This window comes from Eptesicus fuscus, chromosome 12 (genome assembly GCF_027574615.1).
Source record: "Eptesicus fuscus isolate TK198812 chromosome 12, DD_ASM_mEF_20220401, whole genome shotgun sequence".
NCBI classification, from domain to species: domain Eukaryota; kingdom Metazoa; phylum Chordata; class Mammalia; order Chiroptera; family Vespertilionidae; genus Eptesicus; species Eptesicus fuscus.
This window is the reverse complement of record NC_072484.1, coordinates 25,197,257-25,218,391: the sequence shown is the minus strand read 5'-3', so window position 1 is coordinate 25,218,391 and position 21,135 is coordinate 25,197,257. Positions and strand designations below refer to the sequence as shown.

General features: G+C 41.5%; 1 protein-coding gene across 1 annotated transcript in view; it reads left to right on the top strand.

The window, feature by feature from the left end:
• Nucleotides 1–21,135, top strand: part of PLCB1 (phospholipase C beta 1) — a 616,845-nt gene that overhangs the window by 406,738 nt on the left and 188,972 nt on the right. The window contains exons 4-5 of the mRNA XM_054723939.1: nucleotides 1,243–1,380; nucleotides 19,794–19,873. Coding sequence (XP_054579914.1) covers nucleotides 1,243–1,380; nucleotides 19,794–19,873 — 218 coding nt within the window. The remainder of the gene's footprint in view (nucleotides 1–1,242; nucleotides 1,381–19,793; nucleotides 19,874–21,135) is intronic.

Sequence of the window (21,135 nt, the reverse complement as noted above, 5' to 3'; positions counted from 1 at the left end):
AACCACTGAGTCAGAATGGCCAGAGCTTTTTTTTTTGGGGTGTGTGTGTGTGTGTGTGTGTGTGTGTGTGTGTGTGTGTGTGTGTGTGATTCTTTAATTAGCCTTCAAAACATCCCTTCTTGAGCATTCTTTTCTAATCTTTCATTAATGCTAGAATGCTGAAAATGTCCTCTCATGGCTATTATCGTTTATTTATCTAATAAGTATTCCTCTCCTTTTCTAGGTCATGCAAATTGATGGGTGGTTTTATTTTGTTTTTGTTTTGTTGTTGTTGTTTTTTTGTGATAGCATTTGATCTTTCTAGGTGGCCTGATGTACTTGATAAAGTTTTCAACTGGTTAGTCAAGTTGAAGTTTCAGTTATAATTAGACACAGCTGTGAAATGGGATTTTCTCTCTTCATAACCTACCTGAAAATGTTCCTCTTCAGGCAGCCAAGTCAAGAAGAAAGTTTTATTAACTAAAGAGAGAAGTAAGGGCACCAATAGCACAGCTGGAAAGATTTTGTTTTCTTTCTCTCTTTTTTAAGTTCGCCTTTCCTTTGTGCGGATGCTGTATGTAAAAACCTCAGAAGGCAGATCAGAATAACCACCCTAAGTAATCCAGTCCTGTTGGCCTAGCATTTGACTAAATAAATTAGAATTCAAGTTAATTCTTTCCTCAGAAGCTGGCTGCCAATTTGCCAAGTGATTGATTTGATGCTAATTTTCTTCCTGGACCTCTCATTTCCTTCAAGGCCTGTCCTATGAAAGGAAAATAAATTCAGCAAAGCTCACTGAATCAGGTCTTACTTTGAATTCAGAAGGTTTGGAAAATTCCTTCTCCTCGCAGGACTGTATCTTCAAGGAATCCTCGTTTAGGATGTTCCAGAGGATGCAACTTGCTCTGAAAAGACTGCAAAAGTTTCCTGCGTCCAAACGCCAGTGCGCTCTGTTTCTATGCGTTGGGCTTTTTAAGCATCCACATATAAGTGCTATCATTCAGTGTCTGTTTTTCATTTAGCATAATGCCATGAGGGCCATAAGCCTTGAGCCAGAAATTCTTTCTCCACAACCTTTGGACATGTTAGTTCTCCTCTCTGGGCTCTACTGGGAGTGGAGGAACTTCGACTCATACCATTTTTGTAATAAGAACAAAAGTCAACTTTGCTTTGAAGGCATTCTAGCTCAAATTTTTTGGAAACTATGCTACCATGTTGGAACCTCCAGTTATAAACTAACTTTTTTCAACATTTATTATCCAGGACCCCAAATTACGGGAACTTTTGGATGTGGGGAACATCGGACGTCTGGAACATCGCATGATAACGGTGGTGTATGGGCCTGACTTAGTGAACATCTCCTATTTGAACCTCGTGGCTTTCCAAGAAGAAGTGGCCAAGGTATGATGCATAGAAACTTTGAAGCTGTCACCTTGATCGGAATTTTATGATACTGTACCAATGCCTATGAAAGACTTTTGAGTTTCTGTCATATTTAAGGTGTTAAAATTCCATCTAAAAATAATTCAGCTGCCCAGTAAAAGTATAATCAAACACTTTAAAGTAGTGGCATCTACTTAGGATTATGGATATTTTTCATTAAGAATAAGGCATTTGATACAATACATTTGCTAAAGAAAATATAGGTAAAACCACATTCCATTAATTAAGCCGCAGAGTATGATTTGCCTTTCCTGGCTGTGGTATTCTATAGGGTATTTTTCCCCACTAAAATTCCTCAGCCAGAAGGTTAAAATATTCAAACATCATTTTATTCTGAAAACGTATTTCCCATCCTTTTAATTCTCAGTATTGTCGCAAAACATCACACCTTTAATTCCCCAGGGGCAACATACATGTTGTGTAGTGCCAGCTAAACAAGGAGACAGCTTCTCTCATTATGTAGAACTCCCAATAGAAACCTGATCTTTTCTGAAAGTCAAATTTCTCCAGAAGAATTGCTTAGAAAGGGAGTCTGGCTCATTAATGCATCCAACACACATTTATTATATGCCTTCCCTGTGCCAGCCACAATTCCAGAGTTAGGGATACACCATTCTGGAATACCAAAAGCCAGCATTCTGGAGGAAATACACAGATAAGCACACAGAAGTAAATTTATCATAGGTCAGATGATGATCTGTGTGAGAGAATAACGCAAGAATGGAAGGAGAGAAAGCGGGTGGAGAGGAGAAGGAAATTACTTCTTCATGGGATGCTCTGAGAAGGCAAAAAGCTGAAAGAAATTGCTCAATTACAACAATTTCATAGATTTATGAGAAATCTTAGGTCAATTAAATTTTCTTAATCGGAACCAGGACTTAAAAATATTATTCCTAAATATATTATTTCAGGTTTGAATGCTTTCTTTCTTACATAAATCACTTCAAATTGAAGTTCTATTTATTCTTTAAGGCAAGTGACTCCTTTAAAATATGGACTTGGGGAGAAAAAACTGTGTCTTTTAATTTTTCTCTTTGTAGCAGGACTAAAAGCACGTTATATCTTGCAATTAAACAACAGTCCTACCTCTGATTACACAGCATGATTTTCCAGCCCCTCTGGACCCTAAGAATCAGCTTCTCCTGCTCCCTTGGGGCACCTCTTTAATATACCTGGGAAATAAGTGGTTTTTCACATCTTCCCTCTGAGTCAGAGAGAAGAAGAGAGTGATCAACTGGGTTAAATACTGCCATAGAGTGTGTAAGCTGAAGACCAGGAACTAACCACTGGTTTTAATGCTATAGAGGTCACTGGTGACTTTGATTAGAGCAACTTCACTGGAGTGCTGGGGTCGAAAGCCTATTGGAATAGGCTCTAGGGAATGTTGGCAGAGACAAAATAAGAAGCCAAAAGTGATTGCTCTTTTGAGAATTGTTTATGAAAGGAAAATAGAGCAATGAAAAGACTGCTGGAAGGGGGAAGTGAGTGAGGTTAAGAAAGAAGCAACAATGATAGACACATATGCTGGTTGGAATGATCTTATAGAAGGAAAACTGTGCTGACGTAAGAGAGCATGAGAATTGCTGGAACATGCCCTTGAGTAGGTGAGGGCAGTAAAATCTGGTTCAGGGCTCAGTAAACTACATCCCAGAGGCCAGGTCTGGCCCTCTACTTGTTTTTATAAATAAATTTTATTGGAACACCACACTTATCTATACTAATAAAAGGGTAATATGCTAATTAGACTGGGAGACCAGACATCTTCCTATCTTCCAACTTCCTTCTGGACAAAGCCACGGTGGGGGGGGGGGCCGAGGAAGAGGTGGTTAGGGGTGATCAGGCCAGCAGGGGAGGGCAGTTGGGCGCCATGAGGCCAGCAGGGGAGGGCAGTTGGGGACCATGAGGCCAGCAGGGGAGCAGTTAGGTGGTGATCAAGCTGGTAGGCAGGCAAGTGGTTAGAAGCAAGCGGTCCCAGATTGCAAGAGGATGTCCACAGGGATGGGGCCTAAACTGACAGTTGGACATCCCCCGAGGGGTCCCGGATTGGAGAGGGTGCTGGCCAGGCTGAGGGACTCCCCCATCCCCCATGCACGAATTTCGTGCACTGGGACTCTAGTTTATTTACATATTGTCCATGGCTACTTTCACTAGACATAGTTGAGAAGTTATTACAGAGACCATATGACACACAAAGCCTAAAACGTTAACTATGTGGTCCTTAATAAAACTACGACCCTATCATAATTCACAAACAGATGGGCTGAGCTCAGATAGGAGCAAGGGCATTTCATCTAGAAGAGGAGAAAAAGTAGAGTACATCAGTAGAGATGCCCATCAGTGGTATATGCGGTGGAGGGAGTTGTAGAGTTTTCTGATTGCCTCTATTTTCTCGGTGACAAAGGAGACAGAGTTAGTAAGTAGATAAGAGTAAGGACTGAATTTTCAATCTTTTTTCAGCACCAGTTGGTGAATTTCTTTAAAGATCTATCTGACTGGTAAGATTAACATGGACTACAAAAGACAGAACCTTTATATCAACCCAAAAAATAACGCCATTTTGAGCAAGTTAACAGATTTAACAGATCAATACAAATGTGTTCATTTGTCAAGGAGTCTGAAGATAAATTAATTATTTTCTTCCTGCCCAATTCTAACCTCTCTTTCCAATATTCGTTTTTCTTTGAGGTTGGGGACTACATAGAAAGAGACTTCTACTTGTGTATACTACTCCCTGTAGTCATGCAGTCTAAACAGCATTGTGTAGGTTGGAAAACAGATTGCTCTGAGCCAGGGCAGGGCTTAACAGGATTGTCATATGCCAGAGTTTACCTTCAGGTCTAAGGGAGCCTGAGTAACTGATGGGAAACTACCTCATCTAGACTCTAGAGTATATCTCAGCAAGGAATGAAATTTGTCTTATAATTTGCAAAATGGAATACCAGTATCAAAGGCAGCAAAAGTGAAGTCTTCCTTGTTTAGTTTTGGAAAACTAAAATGATTTCATCATGTCTTCCCCTGGATTCGGGTCCATGGCTGGGTCCCTGGAAGTTCATCCCCTCAACCCAACCTCCTCAGGCCCTGTCCTCAATCCTTGTTCAATGCATTATATTACTGAACTGGCCTATCACTTTTAGAGACAGGATTTTCCATTCAGGCTCTGCTATTCAGTCCTAAATACTTCAACACTCTGACTAGCTCCCTGGGTGGAAACATTGCTGAACCACTTGCACAGTCTGGCAAATTTCAACCCAGATGCTACTCAGGTGTGTTAAAATGCAGCAGATGGAAACAGCAAGGATCCAGTAGTCTAAGATTGAGATGCCTAATGGCAGAGGCCTGCAGGGGAAATTTTGTGTTCACTTCTCTGCCAAAGGATTGACAGATGTCACTGCTTTCAATCCTTAATTCTACACACACTAAATTCTCTTAAGCATTTATAAATTGGAAAAGAAAAATAAACAACTTCATTTGTTTAGATTTGCCATGCTACTAGCAGGAACTCAGCTGGATTTTTTAACACTTTTGATTGAAATATAATATACACAGAAAAGTGCACAGATCCATCAAGTTGATATGGGCTTAAACAGCACCCATGTCAAAAACAGAGTATCACCAGCACACCAGGAGTCTATCCTACTATCACATGCCTATTTTGACCTCCATATTTACAGGTTAGTTTTACCTATTTTTTAAGTTTTCTGTAAATGGGAATCCTACAGTATACTTTCTTTTTGGTCTGACATCTATTACTCAACATTATATACTAGAGACTTGGTGCAAGAAATTCATGCATGGGGGGCGGGGTGTCCTTCTGCCCAGCCTGCACCATCTCCAATCTGGAACCCCCTGGTGGGATCGGGCCTAAACAGGCAGTCAGACATCTCTCTCACAATCCAGGACTGCTGACTCCCAACCACTCGTCTGCCTGCCTGCCTGATTGCCCCTAACCTGATCACCTCATAACCACTCCCCTGCCAGTCTGATTGACACCTAACTGCTCCCCTGCCAGCCTGATTGCCCCTAACTGCCCTCCCCTGCCGACCTGGTCACCCTTAACTGCCCTCCCCTGAAGGCCTGGTCGCTCCTAACTGTCCTCCTCTGCAGGCCTGGTCACCCCCAACTTCCCTCCTCTGCCAGCCCAGTCACCCCTAACTGCCCTCCCCTGCCGGCCTGATTACCCACAACTGCCCTCCCCTGCCAGCCTGGTTGACCCCAACTGCCCTTCCCTGCTGGCCATCTTGTGGCAGCCGTCTTGTGTTCACATGGGGGTGGCCATCTTTGACCACATGGGGGTGGTCATCTTGTGTGTTGGAGTGATGGTCAATTTGCACATTACCTTTTTATTATATAGGATATGACATTCTTCTGTATTTTGCATTTTGGTGTAGTTTGTTTATTCTCTTTGCTAAGTAGTATACAGTAGTCCCCCCTTATCCATGGTTTTGTTTTCCATAGTTTCAGTTACCTGAAGTTAACCACATTTGTAAGTACCAAATGGAAAATTCCATAAATAAACACTGATAAATTGTATGTTATACATCATTTTGAGCAGCATGATGAAATCCTATGCCATCCAGCTCATGTCCAGTGTGGCTGGAAGGGAGTGATGAGTCAGAGAGGTTGGAGGAGAAGTGATGAGTCACCCAAATAGTGATAGATGACCACTATAAAAATTTGGCTTTACTCCCACTGACGTGGGTAACTAGTACATCTTTTTGAGCAAGGGATTGATTTGGTGTGATATTGTAGTAGGATTGCCCGGGCTGCGACTTTAAAAGCCATAGAAGGAGGTGCAGAAACAGAAATACACAGATAAAAATGCTTGGGGTAGAGGTAGTGAGAAATGGTTGATTTTGGAGATATTTTGAATTTAAGTCAAAAAAAATTTGCTATAGGTGAGATATATGCCATGAGAGAAAAAAGCTGCTAAGGATGATCTCAGGACTTTTTGGAGTTGCCTTTTTTTTTTTTTTTTTTTTTTTTTTTTTTAGGTGGAGAGCTAGTTAGGGAGGGGAAATCATAAATTGGGTTTGGATATAAAATTAAAAATAGTTTTGACCAACATAGCAGAATGCACACAGGTGTGACTTCTTATCTCTCTTGAGATGCTATGAAAATAATGGTAAAGAAACATAAATACCCAATGATGAAGAGAATGAGATGGGTCACTAGGAGATGACATATTTCAATAAGTTTTCAGAAGAAGAAATGGACCAAGGGGAATGCCTGATGAAGTGAAGAAAACCACAGTCCAACCCACGTATAGGGCTACAGCCAAGGAAATTACTGGCCCGCTCAGAAGCAATTGAGAGAGGCTCCAACAGATTGTGGATTAAGTACTAAAGGTTAAGTTTATGTCAGTTAAAGGGATAAGCGCAGAAGGTAGCAAGCATTGGAGGTAAGGACCCAGAGTAAAGCTCTTCTCATTCTAGCAAAATACCACACCATTGCAGCTGGTACCCACATGCTTACCCTGAACAGAAGTCTGCAAGCCAGTAAATTCCACTTACAGACTCAGAGCTCCCTGTCAGCCCTTCACTGCCCCAGTCTAAAATGTGAACTAAAAACAAAATATCCACAGGCTATTGAGAAAGACTACAGCATTGAATGATAAGGAGGCCAAGATAAGCAGAAAGTGAAATGGTAATAGAAGATAAAGAGATAATTCAAGGAGCAAATCATTTAAAAAACCAAAAAAAAACAAACCAGTATCTTCAGAGAGATTTTCGAATATATTATATCCAGGAGATAAGAACCAGATGCTGTGAAAAATAGGTAACAACAATAATTAAGTTTTCTCAGAAATAAAAAATAAGATAAAAAAAAATGAAAATACAAATTCTTCAGAACTGTTGTAAGAGTACGAAGTGAATCTCCCAGAATGTGAACCCATACAACAACAATGAAGGCAGCAAACAGCCAAAAAGTAATGGGCAAACAGTGGCAATAAGAGAGAAAAGATAAGAGTACATGCATAGTCACTCTATAGAGTACAGTAGCCAATGGAAAGGATAAAACATGAGAGGAATATATGAAGGACATAATAGAACAAAATATGTGAAAGCTAGTACAGGAGTGCAATTGGTTCAGGCATTGTGAATAGGAAGCTAGAAGAGATTAGATAAGTGAAAAAAAGTCTTGTTTCTTTCTCCCACCCCCCCTGCCCCTCCCCCCCCAAAAAAAAGAAAACCAAGGTAGAAGGAGGGATAAATATATAGGAAATGCATTATCTAAATATAAGCCATGCTAGAGCATGCAGGACTTTCAACAACTAGGAGAGCAGCCAAAAAAGATTGATATTATTTGGTATTAGGATAGTTCCCTTTTGAAAGCCATGTGGTTCATGGTGTTGAAACTGTAGCAAATAAGATCATCATAGCCCTGCAGAAATTGTATTTCCACTTTTGTAATCATGTGCATTTTTATTTTCTTGGTTTTAAAAATTTAAAGTCAATTTACATGCAAATATTTGAAGCCAACTGTGGATACTGGACAAGATTTTTATCTTTCAACTTTGACAATTTAAGAAGTAAATTTAAGGTAACAAGAGTTAGAGGTAAAAGGATTGGTGAGTAAATGACCTCTCACAAACAGAGAAGCCAAGGGATGCTATCTTTTATTGGGGGATAAAGAAATGGTCTAAGTGTGTTGCCTGAGGTTGTAGAAGTGACCAGGGAAAGAGTAAGAGTGATACAATTCCATCAGGGGGAAGGACGGAAGGCAATAGGAGATGGGATAAAAGTTTTGAAGCCTCATCAGTCAGAGCTGGGTAGCAGTAGTTAAACTGAGAAAAAGGTACAAATATATTCTTGATAAATATGGAAGTACTCCCAGAAATTTAAGAATAGAAATGCTGAACATAGTTTGCCCAGAAGCAAACTAGCCCCACCAATGTGGGTCAGTGGTTGAGCACTGACCTATGAACCAGGAGGTCAAGGTTCAATTCACTGTCAGGGCACATGCCTGAATTTCAGGCTCCATCCCCAGTAGGGAGTGTGCAGGAGGCAGCCGATCAAATGATTCTCTCTCGTCATTGATATTTTTATCTCTCTCTCCCTCTCCCTTCCTCTCAGAAATCAATAAAAATATATTTTTAAAAAATGTTTTAAGAGCAGAACTAGGGTACACTGCCATAAGCAATTATGGACTCTTATTATAACTCCTTGGACAATATTTTAAAAACTATGTTTGTACTTCTTTGATAAATAATATATTTTTAGATGGCTACCATTTACCAAGATTTTTTGTGTCTGCCACTGGTCAAAGTATTTAACATGAATCACCTCCCTTAATTCTCACAACAGCTCTATGAAGTAAATACTGTTATTAGCTTCAATTTATAAGAAAATTAATTTTGGACGGGTTATTAAAAAAAAAAAAAAAAAGGAAAAGCTTGTCCAAGATGATTCTACCATGCAGGGGTTACATTTGGCCTTCCATAACAGAAAATTAAACCAAATAGTGGCTTAGACTAATCAAGAAATGGAGGATTTTCTGTTTGTTTGCATTTATTTCCTCATGCAGCAGGAAGCCTGAAGGTGGGTGGGTGGTTGTGGCATTGAGTCAGTGGCTCAAGAATAACAGGCTCACACCCTGTGATTGGCATGGCCTTTTGCTCTCAGATCAGGATGCCTCTGCAGCTCCCCTCACGCCATTTGTGTTCCCAACAACAACAAGAAATGAGCACCCCCATCAGGAAACCACATTTTCCCAGAGCCTTGCAGCAGACTCCTGCTAACATATAATTTACCAGGTGTCATGTTGCCACCCCAGCTAAGGGGAAGTTGAAGACGTACTTTTCAGTTAGATATATCACTAGACTAAATAATGTAAGGTTTCTGTTAGAACAGGAGAAATGGATATTAGCTAGCACTTAGCAGTGAGTCCCACATCTAGGGAGTGGCAGAGTAGGGTTCTGACATCCAATAAAGTATATTTTTAAACAAACTAGCAAAAGCATCAACAATATAAGGGTCAGTCAGAAGCATTAAATTAACTGATACCAGTATTTTAATTTTAAAGTAGAAGACAAGCACTAACTGTGGCTTTTTAAAAAATATTTTTTAATTAATTTCAGAGAGGCAATGAGAAGGAGAGAGAGATAGAATCATCAATGATGAGAGATTGATTGGCTGCCTTCTACAAGCCTCACACTGGGGATTGAGTGCACAACCCAAGCATGTGGAACCGTGAGCTTCTGGTTCATAGGTCGACACTCAACCACTGAGCCATGCTGGCCGGGCACAAATTGTTTTTCAGAGTCCCTCTTCTGTGGCCTCCATAGGCAGCAAGCATTGTCAAATCGAGGTAATCAGAGCCAAAGCAAGGAATAGTGGTCATAGTAGAGGAAGGACTAACATAATCGATATTTACTTACCAAGAGCCAAAGGACCCCTTCATTTGAATGGGAAGAATCTAGCTTGCAAAAAGGTTTAAAGTAATCATAGGCGGCATTATTAAACGTAATTTAAAACAAAAGGATTTCCAAATGAGAAAAACATATATTGTAGCAAAATTCCATATGTTGTTATAAGTCAATGAAGAAGTACCTATATGTAGTTTACTGATTAATTTTCAAGGAATACAGTTTTAATTTTTCAGGCACATTTTATTTAATGAATAAGCAGCACCATTTAACTCCCAAGAAATCATGATTACTCCTTTTTTACCACTTGACATATATCTTACTAAAGAAATTAGCTGGGGTTTTTTCCTTTTAAGATCTTTTTTTCATCTGATCTCTTCAAATAGAATTAATTTTAAAAAAACAAACAATGGTAATAATTATAATTGCAGAGCCTGCGTACATACACTTATTTTCTATAGTACGCAGCACTCTGGCAGATTCCACCAAAGAAATAATTAGCATTGACACTGCTAGTCTCAGAAGACATAATAGCAAGTGTTTTCACAAAAGTGACACGAGGCTTTTGGAAAGAACCATTTCAAGAATATAGCAGATTGACATGAAAGCCACAGAAATGAACCTTTGGGGTTTCATATGTGGGCACTGAATTTGCAATTTCTCGGATGTACAAATGAGCAGCTACTCAGCAAACTAGCTGGAGGGAGAGAAGGGTGTCTCCTCAGCTGATGCTCAAAATACACCTGAGACTCACAATGACATAGCTGATAACCTCTCATCATGAAAACTTAGCCAAAGCAAAACATCTTTCTCTTTCACCATGAAAAAATGCTTTACTGTGCTATGAAGATGAATGCTGGGCAAGATGAATTCTGATGCTTGCCAGTAGGTGAGAGAAATGTGCTCAGCCGGGCACTGCAGCTTGGAATGAGCCGCATGTTCTTCCTACTCCAGTCCCAAATGGCTACCCACTTATGAGCAGACATCATGGAAACAACACCATTACTGGAGACAGCAATAGCGGTGTACAGATAAATAAGAAATAAATAGAAAATGATGCATTGCTAGGACCATCATATATCTCAGATATTAAAATAACTTGTTTTAAATTTTTATTTATTCCAGGAACCTGTTAAAAATTAATTAAGTACAATAAATTGAGGCTTCCTAATAGGGCACTTTGGAAATAACCTGCTTTTAGATGATCATTTGCCACTCTTTTTACTTCATTTGGGTAACCATTGACTCATCATTATTTATATAATTATATGGTACTAGAGGCCCAGTGCATGAAATTCGTGTACGAGGGTTGGGGGGAGGGGCGTGTGTGTCGCTCAGCCCAGCCTGCACCCTCTCCAATCTGGGACATCCCTCTTATAATTCAGAACTGCTGGCTCCCAACCATTCACCTGTCTGCCTGCCTGATTGCCCCTAACCATTTCTGCATGCCAACCTGATGGACACCTAACTGCTCCCCTGCTGGCCCTATTGCCCCTAACTGCCCTCCCCTGCCAGCCTGGTCGTCCCTAACTGCTCTCCCATGCAGGCCTGGTCCCCCCCAACTGCCCTCCAGGCCTGGTCCCCCCCCCATTGTCCTCCCCTGCAGGCCTGATTGTCCCCAATTGCCCTCCCCTGCAGACCTGATCTCCCCTAATTACCCTCCTCTGCCAGCCCGGTCACCCCTAACTGCCCTCCCCTGCTGGCCTGATCACAACTGCCCTCCCCTGAGGCCATCTTGTGGTGGCCATCTTGTATCCACATGGGGGTGGCCATCTTGTGTGTTGGGGTGATGGTCAATTTGCATATTACTCTTTTATTAGATAGGACTAGTAGCCCTGCACATGAATCCGTGTGCCAGTAGCTTACCAGTAGCTCGCTGCCACCCTCCAGTAGCTCTCCACCTGCTGCCCCACCCTCCTATAGCTCCCCCTGCCCCCCTCATAGCTTGCTACCCTGCCCCTCCTGTAGCTCTCCACCCCCCACTTGTAGCTCGCTGCCCCACACTCCTGCAGATCCGTGATCTGGTTTTTACGTGGTCGATTGTTATGCTTCATGGCATAATGACCATTTGCATAATACATCTTTATTATATAGGATAATTATAGCTATTTACACATGTATATATATAGAGAGAGAGGGAGACAGAGAGAGAGATTCAGTATTCCTTTTAGAATGTTTTGTTTCCTCAAAGACTCCTCTGAATGAATGCATGTTTTTGAGAGCAGAGGTCACATTCTGTCTTTTCTCTGTAACTCCACATGCTTGCTGTCGGTCATGCCATGGCCCAGGCTCCTTGATGCCACAATGCCATGGGTGCCTTTTACAATGCACAGCCTTGGTGTGGCACTTTTCTGTCACTAGGACTGATACTGACTGCTGACCTGTGTTTGAGCTCAAACAAACAAACAAAAACCCTCCCCTTTTTAAAGACAATGAGCATAATACCCTAAAATAAAAATGAGTCAAGAATGTAAACAGAGCCCAGTTAGTGTGGCTCAGTGGTTGAGCATCGACCTATGAACTAGGAGGTCGTGGTTCCATTCCCGGTCAGGGCACATGCCCGGGTTGTGGGCTCCATCCCCAATAGGAGGGCGTGCAGGAGGCAGCTGATCAATGATTCTCATCATTGATGTTTCTCTCTCTCTCTCCCTCTCCCTCTCTCCTTCTCTCCCTCTCTCCCTCTCTGAAATCAATAAAAATATACATCTTTTTAAAAAGAATGTGAACAGAACATTTACAGAAGAAGTGGAACAGCCCCATCATATATAAAATGATGTTCAACCATACTGTTAAATTTGAGATGCCAATTGAGACCTCTGCAAAAATTTTCTGAAAGTCAGATAATAGCAAGTTTTGGAGAGCATGGGAAAATAAAAGCTCCTGGCAATAAGAAAGCACAGTGCCCTGGCTACTTTGGTGAGCAACTAGCAGCATCTGTTACTAGGAAGATGCATGGATTCTAAGAATTCATCAGGATATTCATCTTAGAGAATCTCTCAGATGTGACAGGAAGTATGCTTGTGCAAAGAAACATTTCTGAAGGAAAAGACAAGAAATGTTCATCAATAAAAATATGGATTAATAAATTATACATTCCTATAGTGGGATAGTGTAGTAATTAAAACTAACTAAATAGATCCACCTGCAGAAGCAAGGATACAGTTTAAAGACATAATGTTGGTTGCAAGTATACATTAGCCAAAGGATACATACAATATGATATAATTTATGTAGTATTTTAAACATACAGGGTCCCATACCAATGAGTGGCAATCTTTTTCTGTAAAAGGCCAGATAGTAAATATTTGGCATTTCTGAAGTCTCTGTTGCTGCTTCTCAACTCTGCCATTGTAGCATGAAAGCAGCCGTAGACAGTACATACATGAAGGGGCATGTTGGTGTCCCAATAAAACTTCATTTATGAAAACAGACAGTAGATTGGATTTAGCCCTTAGGCCTTAGTTTGCTGAACCCTGATCTGTATACCCTTCTCCTCATAATTCTGTATGAAAAGAGATGGTATTGATATCTACTAGTACCTTTCAAAAAAGAGCTTGCTTCTGGGGAGAGGGAGAAGAATGGAGTCAGGAAGAACCACAGCATAGAATTAATCTGCACCACAATATCTTTTGTACATATATTTTTAAAAAAGTATGAAAACAAATATGGCAAAACGTTGACATTTGTTAAACTTAGATCTGTTTGTTACACTACTCTCTGTATTTTTATGTGTACCAGATGTATGTAAAACTGAAAAGGGGGAAGGATAAAGTCAATACATTAAAACATTAAAGATAACGTGAACCAGCACAATGGGAAATGAAAAGATCTGCAAGAATGGTATTTCTTCCAGAAGACCCTGTCTTTGTTTGTGTACCCTTTGCAGTCATAAGTTAGGACAAAGTTAAGAGGTGTGAATTGCCAATGGAGAAAGGTCTGTTCTCAGAACTAGGAATAGTGTTGAACTGCTGCATGATGAGTATTTGTATCTGGGGGGAGTGTGAAATGTGTTATAACTGAATCTCTCTTTACAAAACCTGCATTTAAATCTCTCTTTACAAGACCCCCTCTGTCCATCTTATCATCTCCCCTGACATTTCTCCTCTACCATTTGTAAAATGGGGTGGTAATAATAGACTATATCTCAGAAGGTGGTTGTGAGGATTAAATGAGTTCATTATTTAAAAAATGCTTAGAGCAGTGCCTAGCCTATAGTAAATGCTAAATCAGTGTTTTAGCATTTAGAAAACCATTAAGTGGATTTACTTATCTTTTTATCTTATTGAATTATATGTATCAGCAACCCTAAAATTCTCCAGGACAAAACGACTGAGAGCACAGTATCTAAGAGCATAAATGTTGGAGCCCATGAAACAAGTGATCTAATCCCAAACCATGACTTTTATTAGCTCTGAGGACATATGTTTTAGAAGTGCTATGAAACTGAATCCTCATCGGTAAAATGAGGCTAACAACAGTACCTACCTCCTAGAGAATTGTTGTAAGAATTAATTACGATCTTGGATGCAAAGAACTTAGCTCAGTGCAGAGCAAATTCTCCAACAATACCTAGGAGGGTAATAGAGAATTGTGAAATAATTGTTAGTAGTATTAAGCAAACACATATTTCCTGTGCCAAGTATGACAGAATTTCAATAGCTTTAGAAATAAATGTACATTAACTTTGTGACATAGTAGGAAAACCTGATCTCTCTTAAGGTGAAGAGACTGACAGCTCATTGATGGCACCAGCACCTGGCCGGGGAGTGAGAGGGGTGAGCAGGAATTGCAGAAATAATCTCACAGATGTAATATACAAACATGCCCATTTCGACTCCAGGTGAAACTCCATGCAAGTTCATCTTTAGATCCATTTTCTCTAGTTTGGGTCTCTGTTATCCGTTTTATGAGAAGAGATGGACCATAAAGCAGGAAATATCACTTAAGGCACTTCACGGGTTTAAATAGCAGGGGCTGAACCCAGCTTGGTGTCAGATAATCAAAACTATGTCTCTGCAGGTAGAAAACAAGTCCTCCCAATTAAATAAGAAGCTGCCAAACTAGCCAGGGCCCAGCTCTGGACTGATGGGGCCCTGCCAGAGTCAGATCTGTCTACACTGCAGGAAAGCACAACATCATTTCAAGATGAACAGAGACTCCTTTGAGCTGCTCTGGCTGCATCTCCTTAGCCATGTTGTTCTTAATTCAGCCCTGACGGCTTTTGGTTATTCTAGAACTAATAACCAAAGTAATTTCTTTACTTGCCTGCGAAATGAGTAGACAAAGCTTAGAGCAATGCTTCCTAGACCAGGTCCTGAAACACATTGTTATTCAAAATATTGTCCCTGGCCCAGCAGTATGCTCAAACTTTAATACACATAAAAATATAAGGATGTCATGAAAAAAAAAAAGCAAATCTGAGTCAGAAGATCTAGTGTGGAGCCTAAAGTCCTACATGTCTAACAGTCAGTCAGTCAATGTTGCAAGTCGACTCTAGAATTTTGCTACTCCGTGGTATGCTGTAGCATATTCCTCACTTGGGAGCTTGTAGGAAATACAGATCCTCTGTACCCTCCCCAGATGTCCTGGATCAGCATTTACGTTTCAATAAGACCCCAGTGATTTGTTGCACATGAAAGTTTGGAAAGCACTGCTCTGGAACATATGCATGTAAACCAATTTTCCCAAGGTTTTGGCTACTGCTGAAAAGTCTAGAAATAAGCAGTGCTATGCCCATATCCCCTCTGATTCCTTTGCCATTCTCACAACACCTTGGTGGACTTTCACTCCCAACAGCTAGCACCCACGTCTCTTTGTTGGCAGCTCCCTCTGGATGCTGGAACCCCTTCTTTGCCTGCTATCAAGGAAAGCAGGAAGTACCTGGGGATTTCCATCCCCTCCAGCAGCCTTAACCAAGAATAATAGGCACAGGTTTCACCATACTCCAGGTCCCTTGTCCCTGATCAGAAAACCCTCTTTTGAGGTGTGGTCTACCCAGGAAAGAATTAGGCCAAACTTTCCATCTGCCTGAATTTGCTTGGTATCTCACCCTTCTACCTTCTTCCCATCCCAGCCCTGCTCACGTTCCCATAATATTGCAGGGAACACTTTGTAATAAACCCATTCCTCATAAATCCTTGTCTCGGGGTCTGCTACTAGGGAATCCAAAGTAGGACACATATCGTTTAGCCCAGTGACCATCACCAAACCAAGAGTTGGATTATTTCTAAAGTTCTCTTGGTCACTGCTTCCTCCTCTCCCCTCCCCACCCCCCGAATCTTTGAATCAGCCTAGATGAGATCTCTTGTGTATCTCAAAAGATTGCAGGAGGCTAATGGATTCTAGGAATTCCACAGTTGGAAATTTAGATGGTCACCTTCTGAGAACGTGATGAAATAAATTATGCTTTACTGTCGTAATGAGCTAACTGTGGCTGTGCAGTGAAGGTGGTGATGAAGCTCTCCTACAGTTGGCTTCACAAAGGGTCCATAAAAAGAGCAAAGGATCCAGGAGACCTGCACTGGCCAATGTAGCAGCCACAGCCACCAGCCGCATGTGTGGCTATTGAGCACTTGAAAGATTGCCAATGCACTTGAGGTGAGCATAAGTGCAAAATGCACACCTCATTTCAAAGACTGAGCACATTAAAAAATGTAAAGTATATCAGTAATTTTATGTTGATTACATGATTAATAATAATATTCTAAAAAATATTGGGTTAAATAAAATGTATTATTAAAATTAGTCTCCCGGGTTTTGTTGTGTTTTTTTTTTAAATGTGGCTACTAGAAAGTTAAATGTTGTTCACATTATGGGGTGAAGCAAAAGTGGGTTTACAGTTATTCCGATGGAAAATCCTATCTAATAAAAGGGTAATATGCAAATTGACAGTCACTCCAATACACAAGATGGCTGCCCCCATGTGGTCAAAGATGGCTGCCCCTACGTGGACACAAGATAGCCACCACAAGATGGCCTGCAGGGGAGGGCAGTTGTGGGTGATCAGGCGAGCAGGGGAGGGCAACTGGCAGGGACCAGGCCTGCAAGGGAGGACAGTTGGGAGCGACCAGACCTGCAGGGGAGGGCAGTTGGGGGAGACCAGGCCAGCAGGGGAGGGCAGTTGGGAGCGACCAGGCCTGTAGGGGAGGGCGGTTGGGGGGGACCAGGCCTACAGGGGAGGGCTGTTAGGGGTGACCGGGCTAGCAGAGGAGGGCAGTTGGGGGCAACCAGGCCTGCAGGGGAGGGCAGTTGGAGGCGATCAGGCCTGCAGGGTAGGGCAGTTGGGGGGAACCAGGCCTACAGGGGAGGGCTGTTAGGGGTGACTGGGCTGGCAGAGGAGGGCAGTTGGGGGCAACCAGGCCTGAAGGGGAGGGAAGTTGGGGGCGACCAGGCTAGTAGGGGAGGGCAGTTGGGGTGACCAGGCCTGCAGGGGAGGGCAGTTGGGGGTGACCAGGCCAGCAGGGGAGGGCCATTGGGAGTGACCAGGCCTTCAGGGGAGGGCAGTTGGGGGGGGCAAGGTCTGCAGGGGAGGGCAGTTAGGGGCAACAAGGCCAGCAGGGGAGCAGTTAGGCATCAATCAGGCTGGCAGGGGAGTGGTTAGGGGGTGATCAGGCTGGCAGGCAGAAGTGGTTAGGGGCAATCAGGCAGGCAGGCAGCCGAGCGGTTGGGAGCCAGCAGTCCTAGATTGTGAAAGGGCTGTCCAACATCCCTCGAGGGGTCCCAGATTGGAGAGAGGGTGCAGGCTGGGCTGAGGGACACATACCTCCCCACCCCCGCATGCACGAATTTCTTGCACTGGGCCTCTAGTACAATAATAAATAAATAATAATACAAGAATATACTCTGTGTTTAGTGTACTCACAAGTTTAAACCTTCTTTTGCCCCACCCTGTACCTCTATTGGACCTGATATAATACAGGCCTTAGTTTCAACCAAAAGATCAGAACCAGTGAAATTTCCCCCACTCTTTATAATGCCTTCACTGTACCTATTTCTGGTGTGGGATTGGATCCAGTAAGCATACAAGGTAGTACATTGCCATCAATTATGAATACTTTTACCAATGTATGAAGTTGCCAGGGAGCTGGAAATATATAAATTTGATCCTTAGCCCAGAAAATATTAAACCAGAACCATATTTTAAAAATCAGTGCCAGTTGTTATTACTCTTAGTTTTAGATTTGCTTTGAAGAAGCTTTATTTTAAAGCTTTTAAAAAGTTATTTCTATTGTTTTCTGTGAATACATCAAGCTTGGTGGTCAGTTATTTGGCTTCACTCACAGTTGTTCTCTTCTGTTTCTCCCAAGTCCTCCACCTACAGTGTAGAGTTCAAAGTGGCTGTGCTTCTCACCTGGACTATTACAACTTCCTAAATGAGTTCCCCCTGTTTGGTTTCTCAGCCTCAAATCCATCTTTGACAAGGCTGCCACATAATCTCCCTAACACACATTCTAAGCCATAGTCCCCTCACTTCACACCCTAAACACACACACACACACAACACACACACACACACACACACACACACCAAAAAAAGCCTTTGGTGATATTACATTCTTTTGCTAAATTATCTTCAGATACCTGAGTAGACATTAAATGTTGTTTGTATTCTGGCCTCAATTTTACTTTTTTGTTGTTGCAACTCCCCCTTTCTTTTCAAATTTATATTAGACTATTCCCCATTCCCTCTAAATACTGCCCTGTTTGCTTGCCTCTGTTCTCCCCACCCCCCAATTTTCTCTGCTTACAATGCCCTGTTCCTATTCCATCATTCTCTGCCCCCATTCCTAAAGTCCCACCTCAAATGTTACTTTATTATATGACTGGAGGTGCATGAGATTTGTGCACGGGGTGGGGGGCAGGGGGAGGAAGGTCCCTCAGCCCAGCCTGCACCCTTTGTCAGTCCGGGAGCCCTCAGGGGATGTCTGACTGCCAAGGAGGCCAGAAAGGCTCCTGCCACTGCCACTGAGCTCAGTCGTGATCCCGGCTTCTGGCTGAGCGGCGCTCCCCCTGTAGGAGTGCACTGACCACCAGGAGGCAGCTCCTGTGTTGAGTGCCTGCCCCCTGGTGATCGATGTGTGTCATAGCAACCAGTTGTTCTGCCATTTGGTCTATTTACATATTAGCCTTTTATTATATAGGATGGCATATTATCAGTGTCTTAAGTCAGGAGACAAAAAACAAAAGACCAAGAAACAACAGTAGAAATAACAAAATTAGGTGCAAAAACTATTGAACTAAAAACATGATGTCATTGAGGAGAAAACCATGCCAAAAATAACATTGGGTAATTAGACTACTTAGATCTTATGTCACCGCTTAGAGACATTTCTTTTTTAGACTAGAATATTAATTGTGTGTTCAAAATTATCATCCAGAATAGAATTTCAACTTTATTTGCAGGTTTGCTCTTTTTCATTTTCATGAAAACCAAGTGAGATCACCAGTAAATGGTGCGAGGTAGGGATTAAGATTAGGAAGAAATGAGGGACTGACAGAGTTGGGGGTAGGAGAGTACTGGATACTGTATGACATTGCAACTGCAACTGGTTTAAAGAACTTCTAGAACTGTAATTAGCATTTAAGTATCCCTGGGAAGCTGCTTTGGCTTGAGTTGTAAAGTGGGAAGACTACATTTGTATGTGTGTTTAAAATATATTGGACTATATTTTAAACTTTTCTGTGACTCTTTATCTGTTGATAACGAAAGGAAACTAGGAATAAGTATTCAGTTATTAAATGGCAACATGCCAGATTCCTAACAGTAGAGTTTTTAAAAGCAGTGAAAACTTTGTTTATGTGTAAAGAACATTTCCTTAGGTTTTGAATTTAATTGTGTCATTTTTACACACACACACACACACACACACACACACTCACAAAACAACAAAAAAACAACCCTTAGGCATACAAATTGAACGAATTTGTCTTCCTGGTAGCCTAGTTAAACATGTGTCTAATGACTGTACAGTATTAAACTAATGCAAGTGTGATTTACATTTTCCAGGAATGGACAAATGAGGTTTTCAATTTGGCAACAAACCTGCTGGCCCACAACATGTCCAGGGACGCATTTCTGGAAAAAGCGTAAGTAGCTCTAATTTTATTGCTAAGGGTGTTGCTTCTTCTGAGTCAGTTTCCTTTCTCCTTTGCGAGTCTTTTGTTATGCTGCACTGGCTCCTCACATTGATAAACATAAATTTCCCTTTGGGATTTGTTAGAGAACTGATTCCTCCTCCGTTTGAAATTGGAAAACTTCCAAGAAAGATCTCTGTTTTTCTTTGAACTGCACATCCCTAAGCGCCCCTGAATGTCAATGCCTTTGACACACTATAAGGAGACACTTCCAAATCCTGGCATCTGTGCTCAGAACCAAATATTATTAATTTCAGATCATCGTCTGCTTCTGCATCTGCCTGTGTCATATCAATTATTAATCTGAGGAAGAGAATGAACAACATATGGTACTCATTTCTCCAGATTATTAGCTCTGATAGATGCTACAATAACTTCTCTCACAACTTAAATCAAAAGGCTCATGTCCTGATCCCTGCCCTTGCAGACCATCACAGCAAGTGTTAGGAAGAAAAGAGAAAGAGAAGGGAAAGAGTAGAATTAAAAGGAGAAGGAAAGAAAAGCAAATCAGGGTTACCCAATCATTCTGGTATTACAGTATTATTTGACTGGGCAAAACAATGATTTCTGCCAGACAAGCAGCAATGAATTGGTGTGTTCACTTCCTAAGCTGTGGATGTTCAAGAGGTTGGGAGCCTTGAACAACAAAACCACAAGTGGAAATATTTCTATTTGGCCCTCTATTTTATTTAACAACTTTCTCTCTTCCCTCTTCTTCTGTAAGGCATACCCATCATTTCAGACCTAAGCTTCAGCCCACATTTCTCTCCAACTTTTCTATGAATTTCTTTTAGTTTGAGTCAGTAGCCACAGGTCTTCACTTAAATGCTTTCTCATCATCTCATCTCCTTAGTTGTTACCTTGAGTTTGACTCTCCATACATGCCTCCTCCTCTACCCCTTTCTTTTTATCTTTTCTTTTTACCATCTAATGGACATTTATCTAGTAGACATTTCTTGAACATCTTTTGTGCCAGGCAATGTTAGTGGGCCATGACACAGAGATAAATGTTTTATCTGAAACACAGCATGTTATAGCTATTAAAAACATCTATTTAGCTAATCGTTTGTTATCTATTGCCAATGTCTGTTCCAGATAGATGTCTCCCTATGAATAGCTGCTATGGACATTATAGACCATGTCTTTCGATGAACATGTTATGAGCATTTCTGTTGCATGTACTACTAGATATGAGACTGCTGGGTCATACCATG